Here is a 23,363-nt window from a genome sequence, read left to right on the forward strand (position 1 = left end):
TCTCAAATCAACATTATCATCCAACCATTTGAGGGAGACTATAACAGTCCTGGAGACAGAGTCTTCTCGAAGAACTGAAGACAGGATGTCTTGGGAGGATGCAAAATTAACATCCGGGGACAGGACATAATGAAAGGGTATGGTTAAGGCCTCTATGCTCCACAAAGGAGCACAGAGGAATAGGTCAAATTAAGTCTTATTTTCTAAAACTGTGTTTATAATTATTATTTTTACATGTTTCTGAGTTGAACTGATACTTGAAGGAAGTGAACAGATAGACATAAATTGTGAGTAGATTGTGAAACCGATAGATATACATTGTAAATAAAGTGCAGGAACAGACACACATTCTGAGTAGGTTGAAAGAAATGTAGTGTGTCATGTTTTTTTCATAATAAAATTAAACATAGCTTGGCATTGTCTCCTACTCTTTAACATCACCGCTGTTTTGTTTTTTATATATATATATATATATATTTATATATATATATATATATATATATATATATATATATATATATATAAATATATATATATATATATATATATACATATATATATACATATATATATATATCGTTTTATTCAATATGTTATAATGTCTTACCTTGGCCGGGAAGAAAAGCTCATGGTATTCCGAATTAGATCCTCCCCCCCTTCCCCTGCAGATGAGGCTCAAAATAACTCTCAAATTGAACATCCCATCTAGGAGAGATAACTCACAAATTAAACAACCCATATAGGAAAGATAACTCACAAATTAAACAACCCATATAGGAGAGATAACTCACAAATTAAACACGCCATCTAGGAGAGATAACTCTCAAATTAAACAACCAATATAGGAGAAATAACTTAAACAGCCCATATAGGAGACATAACTCTCAAATTAAACAACCCATCTAGGAGAGATAACTCTCAAATTAAACAACTGCTGCCTTGTAGTTTAGCTACCATGAGCTGGGGACAGCAACTCATTAGTTGCAAGTTATGCTAAATTTCATGACATTTACAACACATCGCCGCCATAGTTTGTAAATCTCTACTGTTAACAACAAATTAACTAAACAAAAAGATGTTAATTTTATCATAATCGATCTTAACAAAAAATGATGTTTATTTTATCGTAATCGATCTAATCAAAACACTATATAAATCTTGTCTGACAAAGAAAGGCAACTATTATCAAATTACAACTTTTGTTTGAATATACACCGGCAATTATTGAATTAGCCTTTGATAGAAGTATAATTTTTATAAAGACATAATAAATCTTTTTAAAAATAACTTTACAACTAAGAGAATTATACTAAGAGTAATTACGTAGTGTTTGTTTAAATAATTGAAGGGCTTATACATTTTCTTAAGAAAACATTATTTGAGGTAGACATTGTCGTTTGATTTTTTAAATACACATAGGCCTATTCCAATTTACTGTCTGTAGGATTTTAAAAAACACACAAAATAGTAAGATAATTTTGAATGATTTTTACTTTTGTTAAAAAAATGTAAAAAAAAAAAATATAGGCTCAGAATAAAGGATGAACACATTTTTAGTAATGTGTTTATTTTTTTGAAGCCGACAGCTTACGACCATTATTTTAGTCATAATAAATTAATAGAACAAGCAAATAAGTTGACATCATAATTATGAATAACTAGATATAATTCTCTCTAATATTATATACATGTCTATGTTTAAAAATATTTAGTTTTGTCTATGGCTTGCAATGATTAGACAGCACATTCAAATAGTTTAGATTCAACAGGCTCCAGGCTAACTAAAATATTTTACTTTGTCTGGTGAAGAGTTATATATTGCCTGCTATAATATTGTTATTAAACAGAACAATAACTTCAAACACAATACCAGTGATCTCTTGAACTTTACCAAAAAATATTTATTTAAATTAAGTTGATTTGTTTCGCATTCTCAAAAGTTAACATGGCTGATCAAATATTTTTAAAATCTCCCAGTAAATACGAAAATCAAAGTTCGGCAATGTCCTCGTCAGTATTTCTGCCAAAAATAGTTCTTGAAATTGTCACAACGTTGAATTTTCTTATTTTAGGAGAAGTTTTAGGACTTCTAGGGATTTTTGGTAACATTATCAACATTCTGGTTTTTATGAGGCAAGGATTTAAGGACAACATCAACATCACTTTACTAGCTATCGCAGTCAGTGACATCGGTTCACTGATGACACTACAGATGTCAAATGTAATGTTGAACACGTGGTTCATGCAGCTTGACATCCCTATCGTACAAATGGACTTAGTTGCATCAGTTGCTCTGTACCCACACAACTACTTCGTCAGAGTGTGTGGTTTCATCACAGCCTTCGCCTCCGTCGAGAGGTGTTTGTGTGTGTTCGCTCCCCTCAAAGTTAGACTTATCATCACACGGAAAGTCTCTTTGTTTATTGTTATATGTTTCTACGCTATGGTACTCTTGGATCTGGTGCCAGTGTATTACATGGTATATTTAGACTGGAAGTTTTTCCCAGAGACCAACAGTTCAAAACTCGCAGTTCATTTTCGTGGCAACCCAAGTGACGTATTCAGCTTTATTTACTTCATCACAGACATATTCCTCCCCTACACGACGTTCACCACCATTGTAATCTCAAATCTGATTCTAGCTAGTATAATGAGAAGACGGGCTGAAAATAAAACGCAGCTAACTAACGCGATCAAGTCTTGTAGGGAACTCTTTATAAAAAAAGACATGAAAGTCATCAAAATGGTTCTAGTTATATCAGCGTTGTTCATTACGTGCCTGATCCCCCAGTCTATCATCAACATGGCTATAGGCTTCAAACACGAGCTTGGCTACACGCTAAAGTACCAGGACCTGATGGCGGTAGTCTACAGCATCGCTTACCTTGCCGAGACCGTAGGTTCCAGCGTTAATTTTCTTGTCTACTACGTTATGAGTTCTAACTTTAGAAACATGTTTCTAACGCTTGGCAAATTTATCCCGAGCCCTCAGCGTTGCAGGTAAAAACGACGAAAAAATTACTACACTGCTATTATTAAAAGACGAAACATAAGAACTACTTCTTCTGCTCAACGGCTCGTTCGATCTAAAGACGATTATTTGAGTTCAGTTTAATATTTTGTTATACAAATGTAGCTTAGTCGAGAATAGTAAAGTACTTGTCAGTTAATGGACGATACCACCATCGTTTCTTGAATAATCAATGTTACATTTTACATATTTTGATATTTTTTCATTTCTAAAATATGTAGGCCCACAGTATAAAAAAAGTTTACGAAATACCGCTGTCAAAATTGAAATTGTTCGTGTAGGTGTAGACTAACAGTCACCGTACAGAACGGTATAACAGTTTTTTTGTGAACCAACAGGAATCTAACTCAGGTCTTAACCTAACTATTAACATTATTTAAAAAAAAATTTAACTGAATTTATGGAAATCTTTGATTTTTTGTCTTCTGAGTAACAGTAAAAAAAAAGGAAAACAGTAAAATAAAGTTTAGAATAAAAAAAAATGTTATAAAATTTTCAAGTATGATCAACTTGAAGACATTTTCCCGTCTTTCTATAGAATAGAAACCAATCATTTAAATTTCACTTCAGGAAGAGGGAATTTTAATGGAAATATGACATCAAGAAAATGATAATTCTGTTAATATTATATCTCGTAGTTATGTGCCCGAAGGCCTCTTATTGGTATGTAAGCCTATGCTTTTATTTGCAGTTTTAAAAATATGCTACAACTTTTTGTAATATGGTTTTATTTTATTTTGATGAACAATGTAATTTTTGTTTGGAATCAATTTGTCCAGCTAAAACAACGTATATATATATATATATATATATATATATATATATATATATATATATATATATATATATATATATACATATATATATATATATACATATATATATATATATATATATATATATATATATATACATATAATTATTGAAATAAATATATATATGATATTATATATATAAAGGTTTATTTTGTTGTTTTCTACAAGAGGTAACTTACAGTGACATTGTTCATCTTTCTTTTCAATTTTTTTTAAAGAAGTTCGTATTTTTGTGCAAACGGCAAAGTTCATGGTAACCCATGGTCACTATACTGGAAATTTTAACAAGAAATGGGAGGCGTAGCAGGGGGGGGGGCGGAGGTGTCGCCACCCTGGGCGCCGACTCTAGAGGGGAAGGAAACGAAGCAGAAAAAATATTAAAAGCTCGTCTGAGTTTAGACTAATAATAAACAAAAAAAACAAGAATAAGTAGGCCTACATTAAAAACAAACGTACATCATTATTATATTGTTATTTTATCACATTATACGATTAGCTTGTTTTCTTTAAATGTATAAAATAAAGTTTAAAAAACAGCGACAATAAAGTATAATTCAATCAAGTTGACTTTAGAGGGTGTTTGGGACAGAGTAAGCGACAAATAAGAAATCGGGGTGTGCGATTTTGATGTATCGGCTATTTAGGCAAACGGTATTTGTTGCAAGTGGCTGTATCGACTCTATTGTGTCCCTGTTTAAAGCACATTAAATGAGAGTAGGCCTACAATAAATAATCAAACGAATGTCACTAAAAGTATTAAAAGTAGAAAAATATGAAGTTTGTGTATGGCTGTGTGGAATTTAGAGTTCTAGGTTTTTAATTTTTCGGTGAAAATTTTATTAAATTAAATTGTGCGTTTATCTATTATGTTGTAGATTTTGTATTTAAATATTATTTAGATAAGTTTTCACAATTTTAAAAATATTTCTGTATAATGTATGTTGTATTAAACATTCTTACAATAAGTCTACTGAGATTTTTGTATTTAACTTTTATTTCGCCTAATTTACAGAATCGTCAAAATTTTGGTAGACTGACGCAAATGTGATAATGCACTGTGTGTATGTTTCTTTTTACTAAACTTGAAACAAAATTTAACTTTCTCGCAAAACTTTGTTTTGAAGTTTTCTAACATTTTGCTTGTTCTATAAGTGAACATAAATTTTACAATTTTGTCCCGTTTCTAGTTGTTTCATTAGTTTGTGATATATGCCTACGTGTATGAAAAACAACAACTTAAAATGAATACTTTAACGCTCCACATTAAAACATCTGAATCTAACACAAACCTGTAGAACGTGATACATTAGTTGAAGGTAGATTTGACATTAAAGTTTGATGGTTTGTGGTAAGATACGCTAAAGTTCATTGACATTTGACCTCTGATTTTGTAAAACTCTGACATCTTGCTCAACCCTAACTTTAAATAATGTTTTTTTAAACATTTATGTGTCAAACAATTCAGTCAGCTTAACCTACTAAGAAAGCATCTCTTATAAAAATTACAACATTTTTTCTATCTTACGCTTATAATTATCTATTGATTTAAGTCTCATTTTTCCCCCCAAAAAAGACGTTACATTTTGTTATTATATTCTCGACGAGAAACTATTCGTCTTGTAATTACATAGTGGATGTAAAAAAATTGACTCTCTTCTCATTATCCTTTGAGAGAAAAGAAATAAACCTTAGTTTTACTTTTTAAATATACACTTTCGATTTGAATGTTGGTTGTATTTTGAAAAGTCAATGATTACTGTAGTTTTGAATAATTTTATTTTTCCCCTTAAATTATGACGAAGACGTTAATTACATAGCAATGTAAAGGAAGTTTTTTATAAATCGTCTGTTTTTGTTTTAGTCTTGCGTAACTCTTAGAACATTACACTTTTGATTCAAAACGAAAATTGTCTATAATCATCAAAGTCTTTATAAAACATAAGATCAGACTAATTGATTTTAATGGGACTTGCGATAAAAACACTTTACAAAATGTATCTAAGTTATAGTTGTATCAAGTATAGTGTCTAGCATATGTTAGAGAGGAAGTACGGGCTTTGATTTATTACAAGACTACAGCATGCAGTAAAACTATAGCGTTAATACAAACCAAGTAGTCTCCTTTATCTAGTCTCAACGTTAAATAAATATTTTATTTCATAATATGAAGATGTGTATGTCGGCTGTTTTAGTATTACTATTTATTATATAATAATTTTAAAGGGACCATTTGAAAAGTAATCTTAAAAAAATATTGTAGTTTTAAAGGATAATATGGATGGCACAGTATCTTTAGAAGCAGAGAGTAAATACGAAAATCAAAGTGCAGAAATTTCTGATATCGTGCCTGTACCTAAAATAGTTCTTGAAATAGTCACAACCTTCAACTTTCTCATCTTTGGTGCAGTTATCGGTCTTGTAGGAATAATAGGTAACATTGTCAACATCTTCGTGTTTTTAAAGCAAGGATTTAAGGACCGTATTAACATAGCTCTAGTGGCTATCGCGGTCAGTGACATTGGTTCACTAATGACATTACAGATGTCAAATATCATGTTGAACTCATGGTTCATGCAGCTTGATATTCCAATCGTTCAGATGAATTTCGTGGCAACTGTGGTGGTGTACCCACACAATTATTTCGTCAGAGTGTGTGGTTTTATCACAGCCTTCGCCTCCGTCGAGAGGTGCTTGTGTGTGTTCGCTCCCTTTAAAGTTAGACTTATCATCACACGGAAAGTCTCTTTGTTTATTGTAGTGTGTGTCTACGTGATACTAATCTTTGACCTGGTACCTGTGTATTACATGACCTATTTAGACTGGAGATTTTTCCCAGAGACCAACAGCTCAAAACTTGGCGTGCACTTTCGTGGCAACCCACGTGATGTATTTGGCTTCATTTATTTCATCACAGATATATTCCTCCCGCATACGTCGTTTACCATAATTGTCATCTCGAATATAATTCTCACCGCTAAAATGCGAAAACGAACGGGAAACAAAGTCAAACTAACGAACGCCAGCCAGAAAATGATGGAGAAGATGATCAAAAAGGACATGAATATCATCAAGATGCTGCTAGTTGTATCAGCTCTGTTCATCGTTTGTCTCATCCCACAGTCTGCCCTGAACACGGCTATAGGATTCTACCGAGAGTTTGGATATCAGTTGAAATATCAAGACCGGCTGATATTGTGTTATAGTGTCTCCTATCTCACAGAGACTGTAGGGTCTAGTGTTAATATTGTCGTCTACTATAGGATGAGTACGAAGTTTAGGTCCATGTTTAATGCTATCTTTCTCAAAATGTTGTAAAGTAACGAAATATCATTGCGGAAAGTATTTAACTAAACTCTTTTTTTTTATAGAATATCCCAATTGCATATGTTACTTGGACTTGACGGACTAGAGTAGTACATTAATAAAATCAAATAATATAAAATACTACATTTTATTAATTTTATTAGTGACGTACTATACGAGTGGATCATATAATATCTATCTCGTCATTTGCGAATACAGAACCAGTGTGTTCATTATAAAGGTTTTTTTTTAATTCCCCCCCACTTAACTGGTCGGAAATCACAAATTCACGCCACTGTTTGTTGAGATATTAAAAATACTGAACTTTAATTAGGGCAACATTCATTGGTAGTTCTAGGTTGTAGATATGTCTGTTTACGTATAGCAGCAAATTCGCAGCTTTGTTACTTGAAAATGTTTAAGAATCAATGTGATCAATGATAGACTATAATGTTTAAAATATAAAACCCACATAGTATACGAGGTACAACCATTGTTGAAAGAACCAACAAAGTAATACATTAAGACAACGTTCACAATTTTCTTCCATTAGTACCAAAAGTTTTGTCGTCCATAATATGTTCGATTAGACCACTTGCAGTTGATCGGTGTAAGTCGTGTGATGGTTCGTGTGTAAATCTAATGAGTTAATAACGAAACGTGCAGTTTCAAAAGAGGTCTTAATAAGCAGAGTTCATCGCGTAAATCAAGGGTCTCCAAACTTTTCAGCCCGAGGGCCGCATTAACTATCGAATATCAGTTCGGGGCAAGAGATTCTTTAAGGCATCTACTCAGGGTCGTGGCGCCCCCCCCCCCCCCCCAACCGAAGAACGTCTACCACCCTTCCCCCAACGAAAATATAATTTATATCGAAAGATATACAAATTTCAAGTGTCAACCCCCCCCCCCCCAACTGTATTTGCACACAAAGCTACATTTTCAAATTGTTTTGAATTTTCTGTGCAAAGAATCCAGGTGTTCAAGTTCAAACAAAGAATGAATATATTATTATGTACATTGTAGCAATTTTTCCCCCCACAAAATACATCAAATTTTAACAGTGTTAGTGTTTGTATTATTTCATTTCTGCGTTGGCATAGTTTTCAGTTATGGTTTTTTTTTGTGTGAATCTATTTAAATGATCACTGTATCACGCACTCTAGTATTATAGTGTATGTGTGCTGTGTTTTATATCTTGATTTTTTGCGGCTTTGTCTGGGAGTATAGCTCTGCCTGCATTTTTTCTGATTTTTTTTATCTCTAAATAATAGGGAAGCCAAAATTTGGTATTCTTATTGTAACTTAAATTAATTATCATCTTAACAAACACCAATCTTGAATATAAAAAATATAAAAGAATTTGTAAATGTTTAAAGTCGAATTTTTATTTATTTAGAAATCTTAAATATTGCAAATTATTATTTTGCAGAAGTATTACTGATTGAAACCTTTTTATATTTAAATGTATCTAATTTAAGTAATTAACAACGATTTCTCTTCTTACATTCTGTGTTAATTAAACGTTGATTACTTTTGAATTTACAATTTATGTTAATTACCTTGAAAATTTTTCATGTACATATGGGAGATAATACTCTGTTGAAGTTTCGAATATTTAAAGTTGTATCTTGCGTCTGTTACATCTTACTAGTTTTACACTAAAATTAACATAAATTTGATAAACACGTTTTTTTAAATTAAAATTAACTTAACTAGCACATTGTGACAAAAATACGCAATTCTTTCATTCACACACTTGTGATTTCAAAAAGTCATATTTTACACGCTCCAAACCAGGATTGTATTCAAAAGTGTTTCTTTTCTATCAATAAACTAAACACTTATTTTACTAGTTCTAGTGTTAGGAAATTTTTTTTTACTTTCATTGTGTTGTGCAAACCATTAGATCAAAGGAACTATATGAGAAAATGCACCTAAAAGAATTTCACAGAGATTTGCCACCTGGGGTAACATCCAGATACAGAGTGCAGAGAATATCAATAACCCACGCCGATAAATCTGGGCAAAGGGGCATGCTGAAATGGCTGCCTTCCAAGACAAGCGACGATGATATAATGGCGATTCTGAAATCTATAAGCAGTCAGGACTCAACACCAACATTTAAGAGAATAGACCAATCAAATGTGGTCCAATTCACCATCTCTCTGGAGAAAGAAGATATGGAGAGTGTGCCACACTATATTATACTTACAAATGAGGCCAACAAGGAGAGCAGAGTCCTTATAATCCTCAATGGGAGGAGGGTGCAATGTTGCCACTGCAACACAGACAGACACCTGCCTAAAATGTGTGAGCATTTGAGGACTCGCGCTTTTGACGGCGTCCAGGTAGTAGATGGACAGTACAGGGCAATTGAGCCTTGGGATGCAAATGATAAAGAAGAAGTTAGGGAGCATCTAAGTAACAATAGAAATTTCTTAAAGCATTGGGACAGTTATGATGTTGACGGAGAAAGACAAAATGAAATGCTTAGAGAAGCAAGGCATAGAGAGGTAGAAGAAGCCTTTGGAGTAGATGGCCAAACTGAAGCACATCATACTACTGCAGCATCACAGCAAGTTAACGAAAGCGTAACAGAAACCACCATAGAGGCCGAAGCCATGGAGACAATAGCGATCAGAAATTCCATAGTAACAGGGTCTCAAAAAGATGGGAATCAAGAAAATTTGGATGCTGTCGACGAAACAATAAATGATATTCTTCAAGATAACACTAGTTCAGAAAACATAACGAAACCGCTAAAGAAAATTAAAAGCTCACAAAGTATATCAGCAACAAAGGTATAAGGTCAACTGTCATATAGTCAAGCAATCAGTTCAAGTAAAAATCAATTACCTACAGTAAAGCCACCTCAAAGGGTCGTGACCAGGGCCCAACGGGATAGCAAACCAGCGGCTGGAAAGTTTGGCGTTAAAAGACCACCACCATCCAGCCCTCCAGAAACAGATGTTCGAAAGAAAACCCCAAATAATTCATGCTAACTCTGGCAACATTGAACATCAGGGGGCTAGGGACAAACACATTATATAAACAACATAATAAATAAACACAATATTGACATCCTACTTTTACAGGAAACTAACATTTGAACTACAGAAGAAGCAAATAAACTAGATGCATAATTAATATCGACAGTCTCAAGCTAAACATCACTCGATCAGCCCTCAAGTAAATTAACATTAGAACAGTCTTCTGTTTCCCAGGTTTTTAAAAGTGCACAACCTGAATGGTAGAAAGAGATACACACCTCACCCCCCCCCCCCCCCCACACACACACACTTCCCCCACTCAACCGGACTGGCGGATTTTTCAAGGTAGCGTGACCTCTTTGCCAAGGGTCAATTTTATGTCATGGAAAGTTTTGGAATGATGGATCAGTATGTGTACTGCAGAGACACTTCTCCCAAGGTCGTTTCTATTTCTGTCCATGGGCGGCTACAATGTGAACTTTTGACTCCTCAGCTAAGGACAAAGCACAGTAAACTAAGCAGTCAAGAGAAACCTAGTTTGCACACCTTATTTTAGTCTAGTTCTTATGCCATTTTATTTTCTCCATTTGATTATTATATATGCAATTGATGTTCATGTCTTTGATGCTGTGTAAAATCTATCAAATAAATAATTATTACTGATTTAAATGTTTAAAACAATTGAATTAATACAAAAAAAAGGGAAAAAAAAAGAGTTAAGCCATGTAGATGCTTTATCACTTTTATTCATGATTATTCATTTTTGTTTGGTATTTACTAGTCTATGTTTATTGTACAGAATGGGATGAAATCCATGCAAACTAGCTTAGATTTCTACTATTCTTCCATACGTTATACTCTTCCACCAATTCTTTTGGCAAACATGTTACAAATCAGCCACTTTTCAATTTCTGAACCAACAAGCTTTAAATTCAATGTATCTTTTGTTATCATTTTTATGTATGTCGCTATTTCTTTACTATACTCTGTACACAAATGAAACTATCTTGTAAATATCCACACAAACGGTTTGGAATGTTACTGTATTTTATTTTAAATTGGAAAATAAAAGTATTAAAAAAAAAGAATTAAAAAAAAATTCTTAAAAATGTATCAACACAGTAAACTAAGCAGTCAAGAGAAACCGAGTTTGCACACCTTATTTTAGTCTAGTTCTTATGCCATTTATTTTTCTTCCTTTGATTATTATATATGCAATTGATTTTCATGTCTTTGATGCTGTGTAAAACTATCAAATAAATTAGTATTACTGAAAAAAAAATTGTGTTGTGCAAGCAGCAGTCTGGATTAAAACCTGACTAAGTTGATTGTTATCTATGTAGCACAGCTGTAAGAATAAAACAGAATGGTTTATTTCTACACAAGAACACTTTTGTATTAGCAGATAGTAAAGTTCCCTTTCCCAACCTGACGGTCTATGAGGCATGTGAAGTAGAGTTCCCCTGTTTCAGTGAAGGGATGATGTGGTCAGACTATGTCCAGCCGCCTATACTTTCCCTGACGTGAGATAGGTACCAATCTCTCTCTCTCTTAGCAGGTATAAACGTGTATTATTAGAGAATGTTTAGCTAAACACGTTTTATTTACATGTTAACACAAGCAATAGCAAATATCACATTTCAAAATCAAACTGTCCAAATTTAATGTTAGATCTATAACCAACAATAAAAAATGCAAAAATTTTACTAGATTCAAATGAACGACTATTATCATTAACCGTTCGGACTGACCCAAAAGTCCCGAGTTTGAATCCGGGTTTAAGTCAGTAAAACGTAGGACAGCTCCCAGGTTGTCTTAGTGCTGACCACACTATCCCTTCACATGCCGAGGTCCCTGAAACAGGTATACTCTACTTCACTTTCCCCGAGTGTCTTGGGCACGAACGGGAAAAGAAGATGATGATGATAATCATAAACCGTAACTCAATCGGTTAATATTTGTTTTAAAAGTATGCTTTAATTATCAACTACACAGGAATAATCGATTCGCGATAAAGAAACAATAATTATTTTAATAATTAAAATGAAACAAAACGTTACTTGTACGCACTCTCGTCATACAGGGATAATTATCAAAGTATGGCGGCAGTCATTAGTTCCTTAGACAGTGTGTAATTAAATAAATTGATGATGTATTGGCAGAACTATAGGGTTGGAGTTTCTCAAGCACAATGAAATGTTCAGTATAATAATGAGAGAGTTATTTTTTTTCTTTCCCGAACTGCATAATTGCAGAGATCTTTAACATCAGAGTCCTGTCACCATGATAATTGGCCTGAATCGAAGAATTGATTTTTAATTATAGTTTATCATACACTAATTTTTATAAAAAATCCGGGTCGATATTTTACTAGAAATTTTGTGTATGTAAATAAAAAAAGCATTCTTGTGAATATTATAAAAACGAACAGCTGTGTTTAAGGAAAAGATTTGAAGCGATCATGTCTTTGCTTGATTCGTTGAGCGTTGGTAATATATCTGGAAGTTATATTAGAGTTACAAGGTTGATTGAGTTTTATGAAAATGGGACGGAGGATATAGCAGTCTCGTCCACACAGACTTTGATAGTCTCAACTTTTGGCGCCAGCAATCTCCTGCCTCCACGTCTGCTAGAAACCTTTATGGTGTTAAATCTCGTCTGCTCCGAGTTCATCGGCGTGCTCGGCATCATCGCCAACGTCGTCAACATCATCGTCTTCTACAAGCTGGGCTATGAAGACACCGTCAACATCAAACTGACGGCTCTAGCGGTCAGCGACATCGGGGCGCTGGTCACCAGCATGTTCTACGCGTTGGTGGTCAACCCGTGGTTCCTCAACGCTGATCTCCCCTTCCAAGCCATCGACATTATGTTCATGATAGGGTTCAACCCCCACAACTACTTCATCCGTGTGTGTGGCTTCATCACGGCCTTCGCCTCGTTCGAGAGATGTCTGTGTGTTCTTGCGCCGCTTAAAGTCAAACGCATCATCACCAAAAACGTCTCCACATTCATCGTCATCACCATCTTCCTTGTTCTTCTACTTGATCTTTTCCCAACATATTACGCCGCTTATTTAGACTGGGTATTTAACCCTCTAACAAATAAATCTATTCTTGCCGCGGTTTTTCGTGAAAATAATAAATACGTTTTTGATATATCTTACTTGATAACCGATTTGTTCCTCCCTTATCTTACTTTCATCATCATCATAACAAGCACCGTCACAATAGCGGCGACATTGAAGAAACAATCCCTCTGGCGTCAGTCTTGCAACTCTAAATCTGACAACAAACAGATCACAAAAAAAGAAAAGAGGGTCGTCATGATGCTGTCGGTGGTCGCCGTGGTTTTCATCGTGTGCCTCATCCCGCAGTCGGCGGTTCTAACCGCTTCTGGGCTGGTGCCGGAGCTGGGGGCGTACGGGCTGTACTTTGACGTGTTCCTGGTCGTCAGCTGTCTGTCGTACCTGATGGAGACCGTCAGTTCCAGCGCCAACATCGTCATCTACTACAGCATGAGCAGCAAGTACAAGGAGACCATCCACAGCTGCTTTTATTGCTTGAAACTCAACATGAGGTTCTAGATAACTGCCGTACTAAAAAAACTGATGAGGCGCTGATAATTTTAAACGATAAAGTCTTACAATGTGTTACAATTATACACAATTGATATGCACAATGGATAATACTATTTGTATCAACGAATAATGTTTAGGTACTACTTTCTTTAGTATTTGTAAGTTTTAATCTACATACGTGCATCTGTAGTGTTGATACCTGGGATATAATAGGTGACATTTTATATGTGTTAATCCAAACGGGTTATGTCCCTTTAATCATTTGATATCTAATTGGCGAGTAATTTGAGAATGAATAAAGTAATTCATGAAAGGGCAGGAGGGGGGATAATTATATAATAATAAATACATTAAAACTTTTATAATTACCAGCTTTTATAAATACATTAAAAAGAAGAAAATAATAAAAATTTTATTAAATATAAAATACTTTTTAAAAATAGAATAAATCTGCGGTTACTTTAAATATAAAAAAAAATACTTTCTTTAAAAATATTAATGTACTACTATTTATATCACTAAAATATCACTAAATATTAATTATCATACGCCGCTATTTAGTTGTTTTATTTTCTACTTTTCAGTAATTCATAATTTGTGAATTCGACAGTACCAATGCTGCCACTGAAAATATTTGCTTTAAAACACTATCAGATGTTTGTTAAGGACGATACCCCCTCCTTCCCCCACCCCCACCCCCCTTCTTCCCCCACCCCACCCCCATTGAAAGCAAACTCCTCTTAGTTAACTCTCATAATTTTAAAATCGTTTCAAACTACATTATCTGCCCCTAATAGCCGTCACTAAACCCGGCTCTACGATTGTAAACATTTAGCTTGAACCACAGCTCACCTGACTTCCTAGAGAGGAAGAGAGGGGACTGCAAGGCGCGCTTACAGCTTGTTTTCTAACTAGATTATAGCTTCTTACTCTTACCACCACTCCTAGACTTATTTCTTAATCTAAAGGTGAGACATGACATTCAGTGTAATGTTAGGGAGCTGGTTCAATAAGTTGCGGTACCACGTGATACAATACATAATGGCGGCCAAAGAATTTTAACGTGGCAACATTTTATATATCTCATGAAACGGTAAAGTCAGGGTATGGGAGATATTACCATAACGAATGTCATATAATGTCATAACATTCTGTTTAATCTCATTGAAGTGTCTGTCATGTTTTGCCTCCCATAACTACATGTTACAGTATGCAACCTATAAACATCAAGAAAATGTATTATACTCTATACAACTCTTTATATATAGCTCTTTAAGAACAAAACGGAAAAGCGTTTTACAGTGCATATTTTAATTGTGTATGGTATGGATCAGTGGCGGAACTAGAAATCAAAGGCTCCCCCGCAAAGAAAAAACCAGGGCCCCCCTATATATATATATATATATATATATATAAAATCTATATCCTAAATGAGTTATTTAGTCTACTTCATTGCAATATATAACCATTCTTTTTTTTTTTTTTTTTTTTTTTTTTTTTTCATCATTCTTTTTTAACCATTCTGAGAGAACAAACTAGAAAAAATTTAGACCAAGCTATAGTGGAGTTAAATACACTGGTAAAAAATATATAAAGACGTTAGCTTGATTCGTGAATGGTTTCTCGCGTTATGTTTATTTTTTTCATTTTCGGCTTTTATAATATCAATTTTGAAAACATTGATTTTTATAGCTATACTTTTATATAGTACGTCTTATTTAAGTAACAATTCAGAGAATCAATTGCTTTTTAATATACACAGTACAAAACTATTTAAATGAGCTTCGTGGGCATCCCTATTTTAAAGAAGGACAGTAAGTCATGCAAGTAGTGTAGTACCTTTCAAACTATAGCTCTTGTAGATTTTAAAATATTTTTCTACGCAACAATCTCTGCTATAGTAGACCTGTTTTTTTTTTGTTTTTTTTTTTTTTTACAAAACCACTTTCAAGATGCATGAAAAACATAATTTTTGAAAAAAAATTCATTGTTTTTTGGTCGGAACTGGGCCCCTAAACGTCCTGGGCCCCCCCGCATTGCGGGGTCTGGCGGTATGGTAGTTCCGCCCCTGGTATGGATCGAACCAAGCATGATGACATAAACAAAATTCTGATAAACTTGAGGGACATTTCCTTGCGTGAAATGAATCATCTTAAACCAATACAGCAATAAAGCCTGAAATATAAATACTAAACTTAAACACTGAAATAAAAGCTAGTGAGAATTTTTATTATCATTCAATTCTACACTTCAATTCTACACAATTCCCATGAATTAGTTTTATATCTTATTTCATAGCTACAACACCACAACGATATAAGCTTATGAAGTATAAAAAAAATGGAACATTTAATTATTGGCTTATTAATAGTGTTTTAGCAGCATTTGTATGATTATGATATTTATGAGTGTCAAGTTAAGCCTTTGTGGAGCAGTAGTGAGTTGGAAGCAGTTGAAATTATGTATCAAATACAAAATAATCATCGACTCACGCATCTAAAACTGTGCACAAATAATTAAAATATTTAAAATAAATTAGGCATATCCCAGCAAAAATCTTCCCTTATAGTTTTTTTTCTCTATCAACTATGTCTATTTTGTATCATTTTTCAACTAGGAACAGTAACTGACTGACTTATTTGACTTAGTTATCTTTGCTCCTTTCGGAACATAGGACCTCTACCAGTAACTGTGTCATCAATATTTTCAGACTAAAGTACTTGTCAAGAAAAACATTTATCATAAGTCTAGATTACAAAATATTAAAATCTAGAGTCATGGCGAATACATAATGCAAACACGACAGTAAACAGTGTGGACAAATAAAGTAGAATATATATTATCTTTTGTACAAGGTAAAAACAGAGCTTACTAATCAACTTATCACATAAATGGTATTACATGGGCAGCATTAGACAATAACATTTTAAGAAACGGACATGTCTGCTATATGCATTTGAATGGTATTATTAAACAGAGATATTTGTTGCATCTTTACTACACTGGAATCCCCAAGAATTAGTTTTACCATCTCCAACAGACATGGTTTGATGAGATTTTCTCCTATTGTGTGAGTTTTGCTTGGCAATTTCTAATGCGACTACATATAATACTGTGTTTTCTTGGTGAAACCTTCCTGTTCGATAAAGTCTCTGACGTTTGAAACCAGCTTCATGCCGAGGAGAGAACTCCATATCTTTTTTTGGTGTGTTCCGAATGACTTGATTTAAAATGACGTTTTAACTTTGAAGGTTGCGTAGAGTCATGACTACGAACAACAGTACACATTGTTTATTCTCTATTCCGTTGTCTGTGATGTAAGTAAAGCCGAATTTCAAATATTTTTCTACATTTTTTCCATTGCTAGGGTTTAGTCTATCAGTAAGCGACCCACAGAAAGCCCTTTGCGACCCCCTGAGGGTCGCGAACCCCAGTTTGGGAACCCATGATCTAAAGAGAATGAGTTACCTTGCGCTATTTTCAATTTTCGTATCTTTGCGGTCACTGCAAAATAAATTAACGTCTGTAAAGGTCAAAATCAGAGCAAAGGTGCATTTATATAAATAACTAGACTACCAGTTATAATTAGATAACTGTGGGCTTTGGGGGTCATCCATAAATGACATCACGTCTTTCACTTATCATAACAAATAACCCGACCCCACATTCAAAAAGACCTTTTTGTCTTTTAAAAACACCGATTTCGGATGAGCATGGGTCTGTCCACACTATCCCTTCATATGCTGACGTCACAGGTGACCTACCAACTCTACTTTACCTTCCCAGTGTCTCGCCAAGTCTCAGACTACATGTTTTTATCGTTTAAAAAAACTATTCCGGCCGAGCATGGCTCTGACCACACTATCCCTTCATATTCTGAGGACACAGAAATAGATGAACTCTACTTCACCTGCCATGTATCCCGCCAAGTTCTGATAAGCAAGTTTATCATTCACATCTAAAAGAAAAAAAACAAATTGGAAAAAAAAAATAACATGTGTCTCGAACCCATGCCTCCCTCATGGGAACCTAATACACATCATCTTAGCTAGCTAGGCTCATAGAACTACTGATATATTTTACTTTTATTCTAGATCTTTAACGTTTCCTTCCCTCGAAAGCTGATTAGTAGATTCTAGATTTAGAGAAATTTATTGTATACTAAAATAAAAATAAAAGTTGATAACTGTAAATAGTGTTGGAACCTAATAAAAATAGCAAACGGACGTATCGTTAAAGCTATAGCCAATAGAAAATTTGCTTTATAACGCGTTAAACTTTTGAATGGGCACCAAAATCTTCGACGGAAGCCGCCATTAATATTATTAAAAGTAAATAAATCATGTGACGTCACTATAAGTAAAGTCATTGTTCTGAAAATTTATAATTAATGTGGTTAATCTACCAATGAATATGTCAATACATTAATTAACGTCTTTAAATTAATTTGTGATTAACAGTTTATTTAAAAAAGAAAGCTGTTCTCTACCTAATTACGTAATGTACAGCTCTACACATAGTGCAGATTCTCTCCTGTAAACAAACGGACAAACAAAAAAAAAATTAAAAAAAAAAATTCACATAAAGAAACTTAAGTTTTAGAAGTATACTAGACTACCCGTTATCTAGGTAGATAACTGTGGGTTTCGCGGGTCATCCATAAATGACATCACGTCTGTCACTTATCATCACAAAATAACCAGACCCCACATTAAAAAACACGCCACACCTCAGAGGTTTGTGGCTTTTAAAAACACTGACTTCGGCTGAGCATAGGTTTGCCAACACAATCTCTTCATATGCGGTCAACTCTAATTCACCTGCCCAGTGTCCTCCCAACTCAGACATGTTTTTGTCTTCGAAAACACAGATTTCGGCTGAGCATGGGTCTGACCACACTATGTCTTCATATGCTGACATCACATGTGAAATTGACACCTACCCAACACTACTTCACCTGCACAGTGTTCCGCCAAGTCTCAGACAAGGTTTATTGTTAAAAAAAAAGATTTCGGCCGAGCATTGCTCTGACCACACTATCAACAAAGAAACAGGTGGACTCCACTTCACCTACCCTGTATCCTGCTAAGTTCCAATAGGCAACATTATCATTCACACCTGAAAAAAAATTGTCTCAAACCCGTGCCACCCGCATGGTAACCTAATACGCTAACCTGTTAGCTATCTATGCTCGTACAATTAAGTAGGTAATAACTTCTATATTTTACTTTTAGTTTGTGTAAGAAACAACTCGAATCGGCATTAGATCTAGATCTAGAATTATTTCAAATTAAATTATATCTTAAATTAGTTAATTCCATAGCTAAACAAAAAAGGTTTAATAAAATAATGAAGGTCTGAAATAGTTTAGTATAGAAACTAATTATTATCTAGATCTAGATAGAGTTATTTAGATTCTACGACTGGTTTGGTTAAGTCGAGATTTTGCTTTTATTAAAGAATCTGAGGAAGCCACCATTGTTGTTTTATATAGTAAATAAATCATGTGACGTCACTATTCACTATAAGTAAAGTCATTGCTCTGAACTTTAATAATTAATGTGGTTAATCTACCAATGAATAAATCAATAAATTAATTAACGTCTTTAAATTTATTTGTGATTAACAGTCTGTCTGAGAAAGAAAAATTTTCTCTACCCACATACTATTGTACAGCTCTGCACATAGTGCAGATTCTCAACTTTGACCATACTGACAAAAAAAAAATTCAAACATGTAAACAAAATTGAGTTTTGGTAGTATATAGATAATGTCATGACATTAAATGACATTAGTTATGGTATGATATCTCCCATACCCTGACTCTACCACTTCATGAGCTATATAAAAATTATACCACGATCAAATTCTTTCGCCGCCATTATGTATGTTGATCACGTGGTACCAGAATAATAAACCAGCTACCTACACTGAATGTTGTTTCTCAACTTTGGATAACAGAAAAAGATCTGGGAGTGGTTTATTTAGTGTAGGGAGCCATTTGGTCTTATCTTTTTTTTTTTGCTCTTGTACAACTTGTCAGGGGCTACATATGAGATCATAATCTTACGACCCTAGCTTAGCAATTGCCAGCTATCTACTAATTCACTTTGAAGTAGATAGTAGCATCATAGTTGTACTGTAGTGCACGAATATTTGGTATAAATATCCACTTGTCTTTGAGACACATACATAAGGTGGTTACTCGTATGTATTGATATCCACTTGTCTTTGAGTCACTTACTTAAACTTAGATTACTCATGAGTAATCTAGACCAACGTGTCTAGGAGACAAAAACTATGGCCAAGTTTTGTGTAGACCCGCGAGTCAAAGAAGGGCAGCCTCAATATACGAGATACTAGAGAATACACATTTACTGTACATAAAAACAACAAAAAAAAATACAGACCCCAAATTTGATTTCTTTGATTCGATAACCTAATTTATTTGAATAAATTTCCTGTGGAACCTTAAAAATCAAATAATAAGTAAGTAAGTAAATTTCCCTTTCAAACCTGAGGTCTATGGGGCAAGTGAGAGTTCGCTTGTTTCTTTGACCTCGGCATGTGAAAGGATAATGTAAGCAACAGTATGCCCAGCCACCTTTACTTACCCTAACGTGAGTTAGATACCCATCAGAGATGTGTGGGCTCACGGACGGTCTACTTACTTGAACCTGCATTCGATCTCGTGACTTACGGGTAAGCAGTCCAGCTCTCTACCGCTAGGCCACTCGTCCCTCACACCAAGTAGTATCTAAACATTATTTAGTCGAGACAAATAGTATTATCCTTTGTGCATATCAATTGTGTATCATTGTAACATGTTAAGTTTTTGTAGTTAAAAATTAGCAGCGCCTCATTAGGTTTATTTAGTACGGCAGTTATCTAGAGCCTCATGTTAGGTTTCAAGCAACGAAATGTGCTGTGGATGGTCTCCTTGTACTTGCTGCTCATGCTGTAGTAGATGACAATGTTGACGCTGGAACTGACGGTCTCCATCAGGTACGACAGACAGCTGACGACCAGGAACACGTCAAAGTGCACAGCAAACGCCCCCAGTCCAGCAGCGGTTAGAACCGCCGACTGCGGGATGAGGCACACAATGAAAACCACGGCGACCACCGACAGCATCATGACGACCCTCTTTTCTTTCTTTGTGATCTGTTTGTTGTCAGATTTAGAGTTGCAGGACTGGCGCCAAAGTGATTGTTTCTTCAATGTCGCCGCTATTGTGACGGTGCTTGTTATGATGATGATGAAAGTAAGATAAGGCAGGAAAAAATCGGTAATAAAGTAAGATACTTCGAAAACGAATGTATTATGTTCACGAAAAACCGCGGCGAGAATAGATCTATTTGTTAGAGGAATGAATACCCAGTCTAAATAAGCGGCGTAATAAGTTGGGAAAAGATCAAGTAGAAGAACAAAATAGATGGTGATGACGATGAATGTGGAGACGTTTTTGGTGATGAAGCGTTTGACTTTAAGCGGCGCAAGAACACACAGACATCTCTCGAACGACGCGAAGGCCGTGATGAAGCCACACACACGAATGAAGTAGTTGTGGGGGTTGAACCCTACCATGAACATAATGTCGATGGCTTGGAAGGGGAGATCAGCGTTGAGGAACCACGGGTTGACCACCAACGCGTAGAACATGCTAGTGACCAGCGCCCCGATGTCGCTGACCGCTAGAGCCGTCAGTTTGATGTTGACGGTGTCTTCATAGCCCAGCTTGTAGAAGACGATGATGTTGACGACGTTGGCAATGATGCCAAGCATGCCGATAAACTCGGAGAAGACGAGATTTAACACCATGAAGGTTTCTAGCAGACGTGGAGGCAGGAGACTACTGGCGACAAAAGTTGAGACTATCAAAGTCTGTGGGGACGAGACTGCTATATCCTCCGTCCTGTTTTTATAAAACTCATGCAACCGTGTAAATCTAATTTCACTTCCAGATATATTACCAACGCTCAATGAAGCAAGCAAAGACATGATCGCTCTAAATCTTTACCTTAAACACAGCTGTACGTTTATAATATACACAAGAATGTTTTTTTATTTACATACACAAAATTTAGAGTAAAAAATATCGACCCGGATTTTAAATAAAAATTTAGTGTATGATAAACTATAATTAAAAATCAATTCTTGGATTCTGGCCAATTATCATGATGACGGGACTATGTACAATGTAATTTTGCGAGATGGTAAAGAAAACAAACAAACAATCATTTCATTATTAGACTCTATGTTTCTTTGTGCTTGAGAAACTCACACCCTATATTCCTGCCGAGAAGACATCAATTCATTTAATTACACACAGTCTAGGGAAATAATGACTTCTGCCATTCTTTAATAATTATCCCTGTCTGTCGAGAGAGCGTACAAATAAAATTTTGTAACCTACTGTTTCATTTAAATTATTAAAATAATTATTTTCTTCTTTATCCCAAATAGATAATTCCTGCCTCGTAGACCGTCTGGTTTGGAAGGGGAACTTTACTATTTGCTAAAAGAAATTTGTTCTTGTGTAGAAATAAACCATTCTGTTTTATTCTTAGAGCTTTGTTATATAGATAACAATCAACTTAGTCAGGTTTTAATCCAGCCTGCTGTTTGCACAACACAATGAAAGTAAAAGTTTTTTTCCCTAATACTAGAACTAGTAAAATAAGTGTTTAGTTTAATGATAGAAAAGAAACACCTTTCAATACAATCCTGTTTGGGAGCGTGTCAAACACGACTTCTTGAAATCACAGATGTATAGATGAAAAACTACGTATTTTTGTAACAATGTGCTGGCTAAGTTAATTTTAATTTAAAACACGTGTTTATCAAATTAATGTAATTTGTGTGTGTAAAAAAGTAAGTTATAAAAGACACATGTACATATTCGTAGCTTCAACAGAAAATTATCTTCAATCCGATTAGAAAGATTTTCAAGGGAATAAACATAAAATTTAATTTCAAATGCGATCAACGTTTAAAAAAATGAACACAGAAAGTAAGAAAAGAAATCATTGTTAATTACTTAAATTAGTTAAATTGAAATTTATAAAGGTTTCAAACAATTATACTTTTACAAAATAATGATCTAAAATATTTAAGATAGCTACATTAAAAAAAAAACGTTCGACTTCAAATATTTAATAATTCTTTTATATTCTTTATTATATTTGTTTACATGTTTGAATAATTATTTGTTTGTTTGTTTGTCTGATTTGCTACTGGAGAGACTCTGCATCATGTGTAGAGCTGTAAAATAATATGTAGGTAGAGAACATATTTTGTTTTCAGACAGACTGTTAATTACAAATGTATTTAAAGAAGTAAATTAATTAATTGATTTATTCATTGGTAGATTAACCACATTAATTTTAAAAGTTTAGAAAAACGACTTTACTTTGAGTGAATAGTGACGTCACATTTTTTGTTTACTTTTTAGTACAATAAATGGCGGCTCCAATACAAGCTTTTGTTGCTTATTAAAATCTTTAAAGAGTTATAAAGCTAATTTTCTGTCGTCTATAACTATAACAATACGTCCGAATGATGTTTTTATTACGTTCCAACACTTATATCAATTTTCAACTGTCTTTTGCATTTAGTTTTACTATAAATTTCTCTAGCTCTAC

The 23,363-nt window shown here is 34.2% G+C and overlaps 4 protein-coding genes across 4 annotated transcripts; 3 read left to right on the forward strand and 1 right to left on the reverse strand.

Annotated features, from left to right (window-relative positions):
- The first annotated feature begins 1,945 nt into the window (after positions 1–1,945).
- LOC131950558 (FMRFamide receptor-like) lies at positions 1,946–3,004 on the forward strand. Its single transcript, XM_059312779.1, has one exon. It carries the CDS (start codon positions 1,946–1,948, stop codon positions 3,002–3,004), a length of 1,059 nt encoding a protein of 352 aa, XP_059168762.1.
- A 3,116-nt stretch (positions 3,005–6,120) lies between these two features.
- Positions 6,121–7,161, forward strand: LOC131950567 (FMRFamide receptor-like). The gene has a single exon (XM_059312790.1). The coding sequence runs from the start codon at positions 6,121–6,123 to the stop codon at positions 7,159–7,161; it is 1,041 nt and encodes a 346-aa protein (XP_059168773.1).
- Positions 7,162–12,600: 5,439 nt separating this feature from the next.
- On the forward strand, positions 12,601–13,725 carry LOC131950578 (putative G-protein coupled receptor frpr-1). The gene has a single exon (XM_059312800.1). It carries the CDS (start codon positions 12,601–12,603, stop codon positions 13,723–13,725), a length of 1,125 nt encoding a protein of 374 aa, XP_059168783.1.
- Positions 13,726–20,607: 6,882 nt separating this feature from the next.
- LOC131950588 (neuropeptides capa receptor-like) lies at positions 20,608–21,720 on the reverse strand. Its single transcript, XM_059312810.1, has one exon. It carries the CDS (start codon positions 21,718–21,720, stop codon positions 20,608–20,610), a length of 1,113 nt encoding a protein of 370 aa, XP_059168793.1.
- Between the last annotated feature and the right edge of the window lie 1,643 nt (positions 21,721–23,363).

The sequence above is a fragment of the Physella acuta genome, unplaced genomic scaffold (assembly GCF_028476545.2).
Source record: "Physella acuta isolate Inbredline_101_S28 unplaced genomic scaffold, ASM2847654v3 ptg000063l, whole genome shotgun sequence".
NCBI classification, from domain to species: domain Eukaryota; kingdom Metazoa; phylum Mollusca; class Gastropoda; family Physidae; genus Physella; species Physella acuta.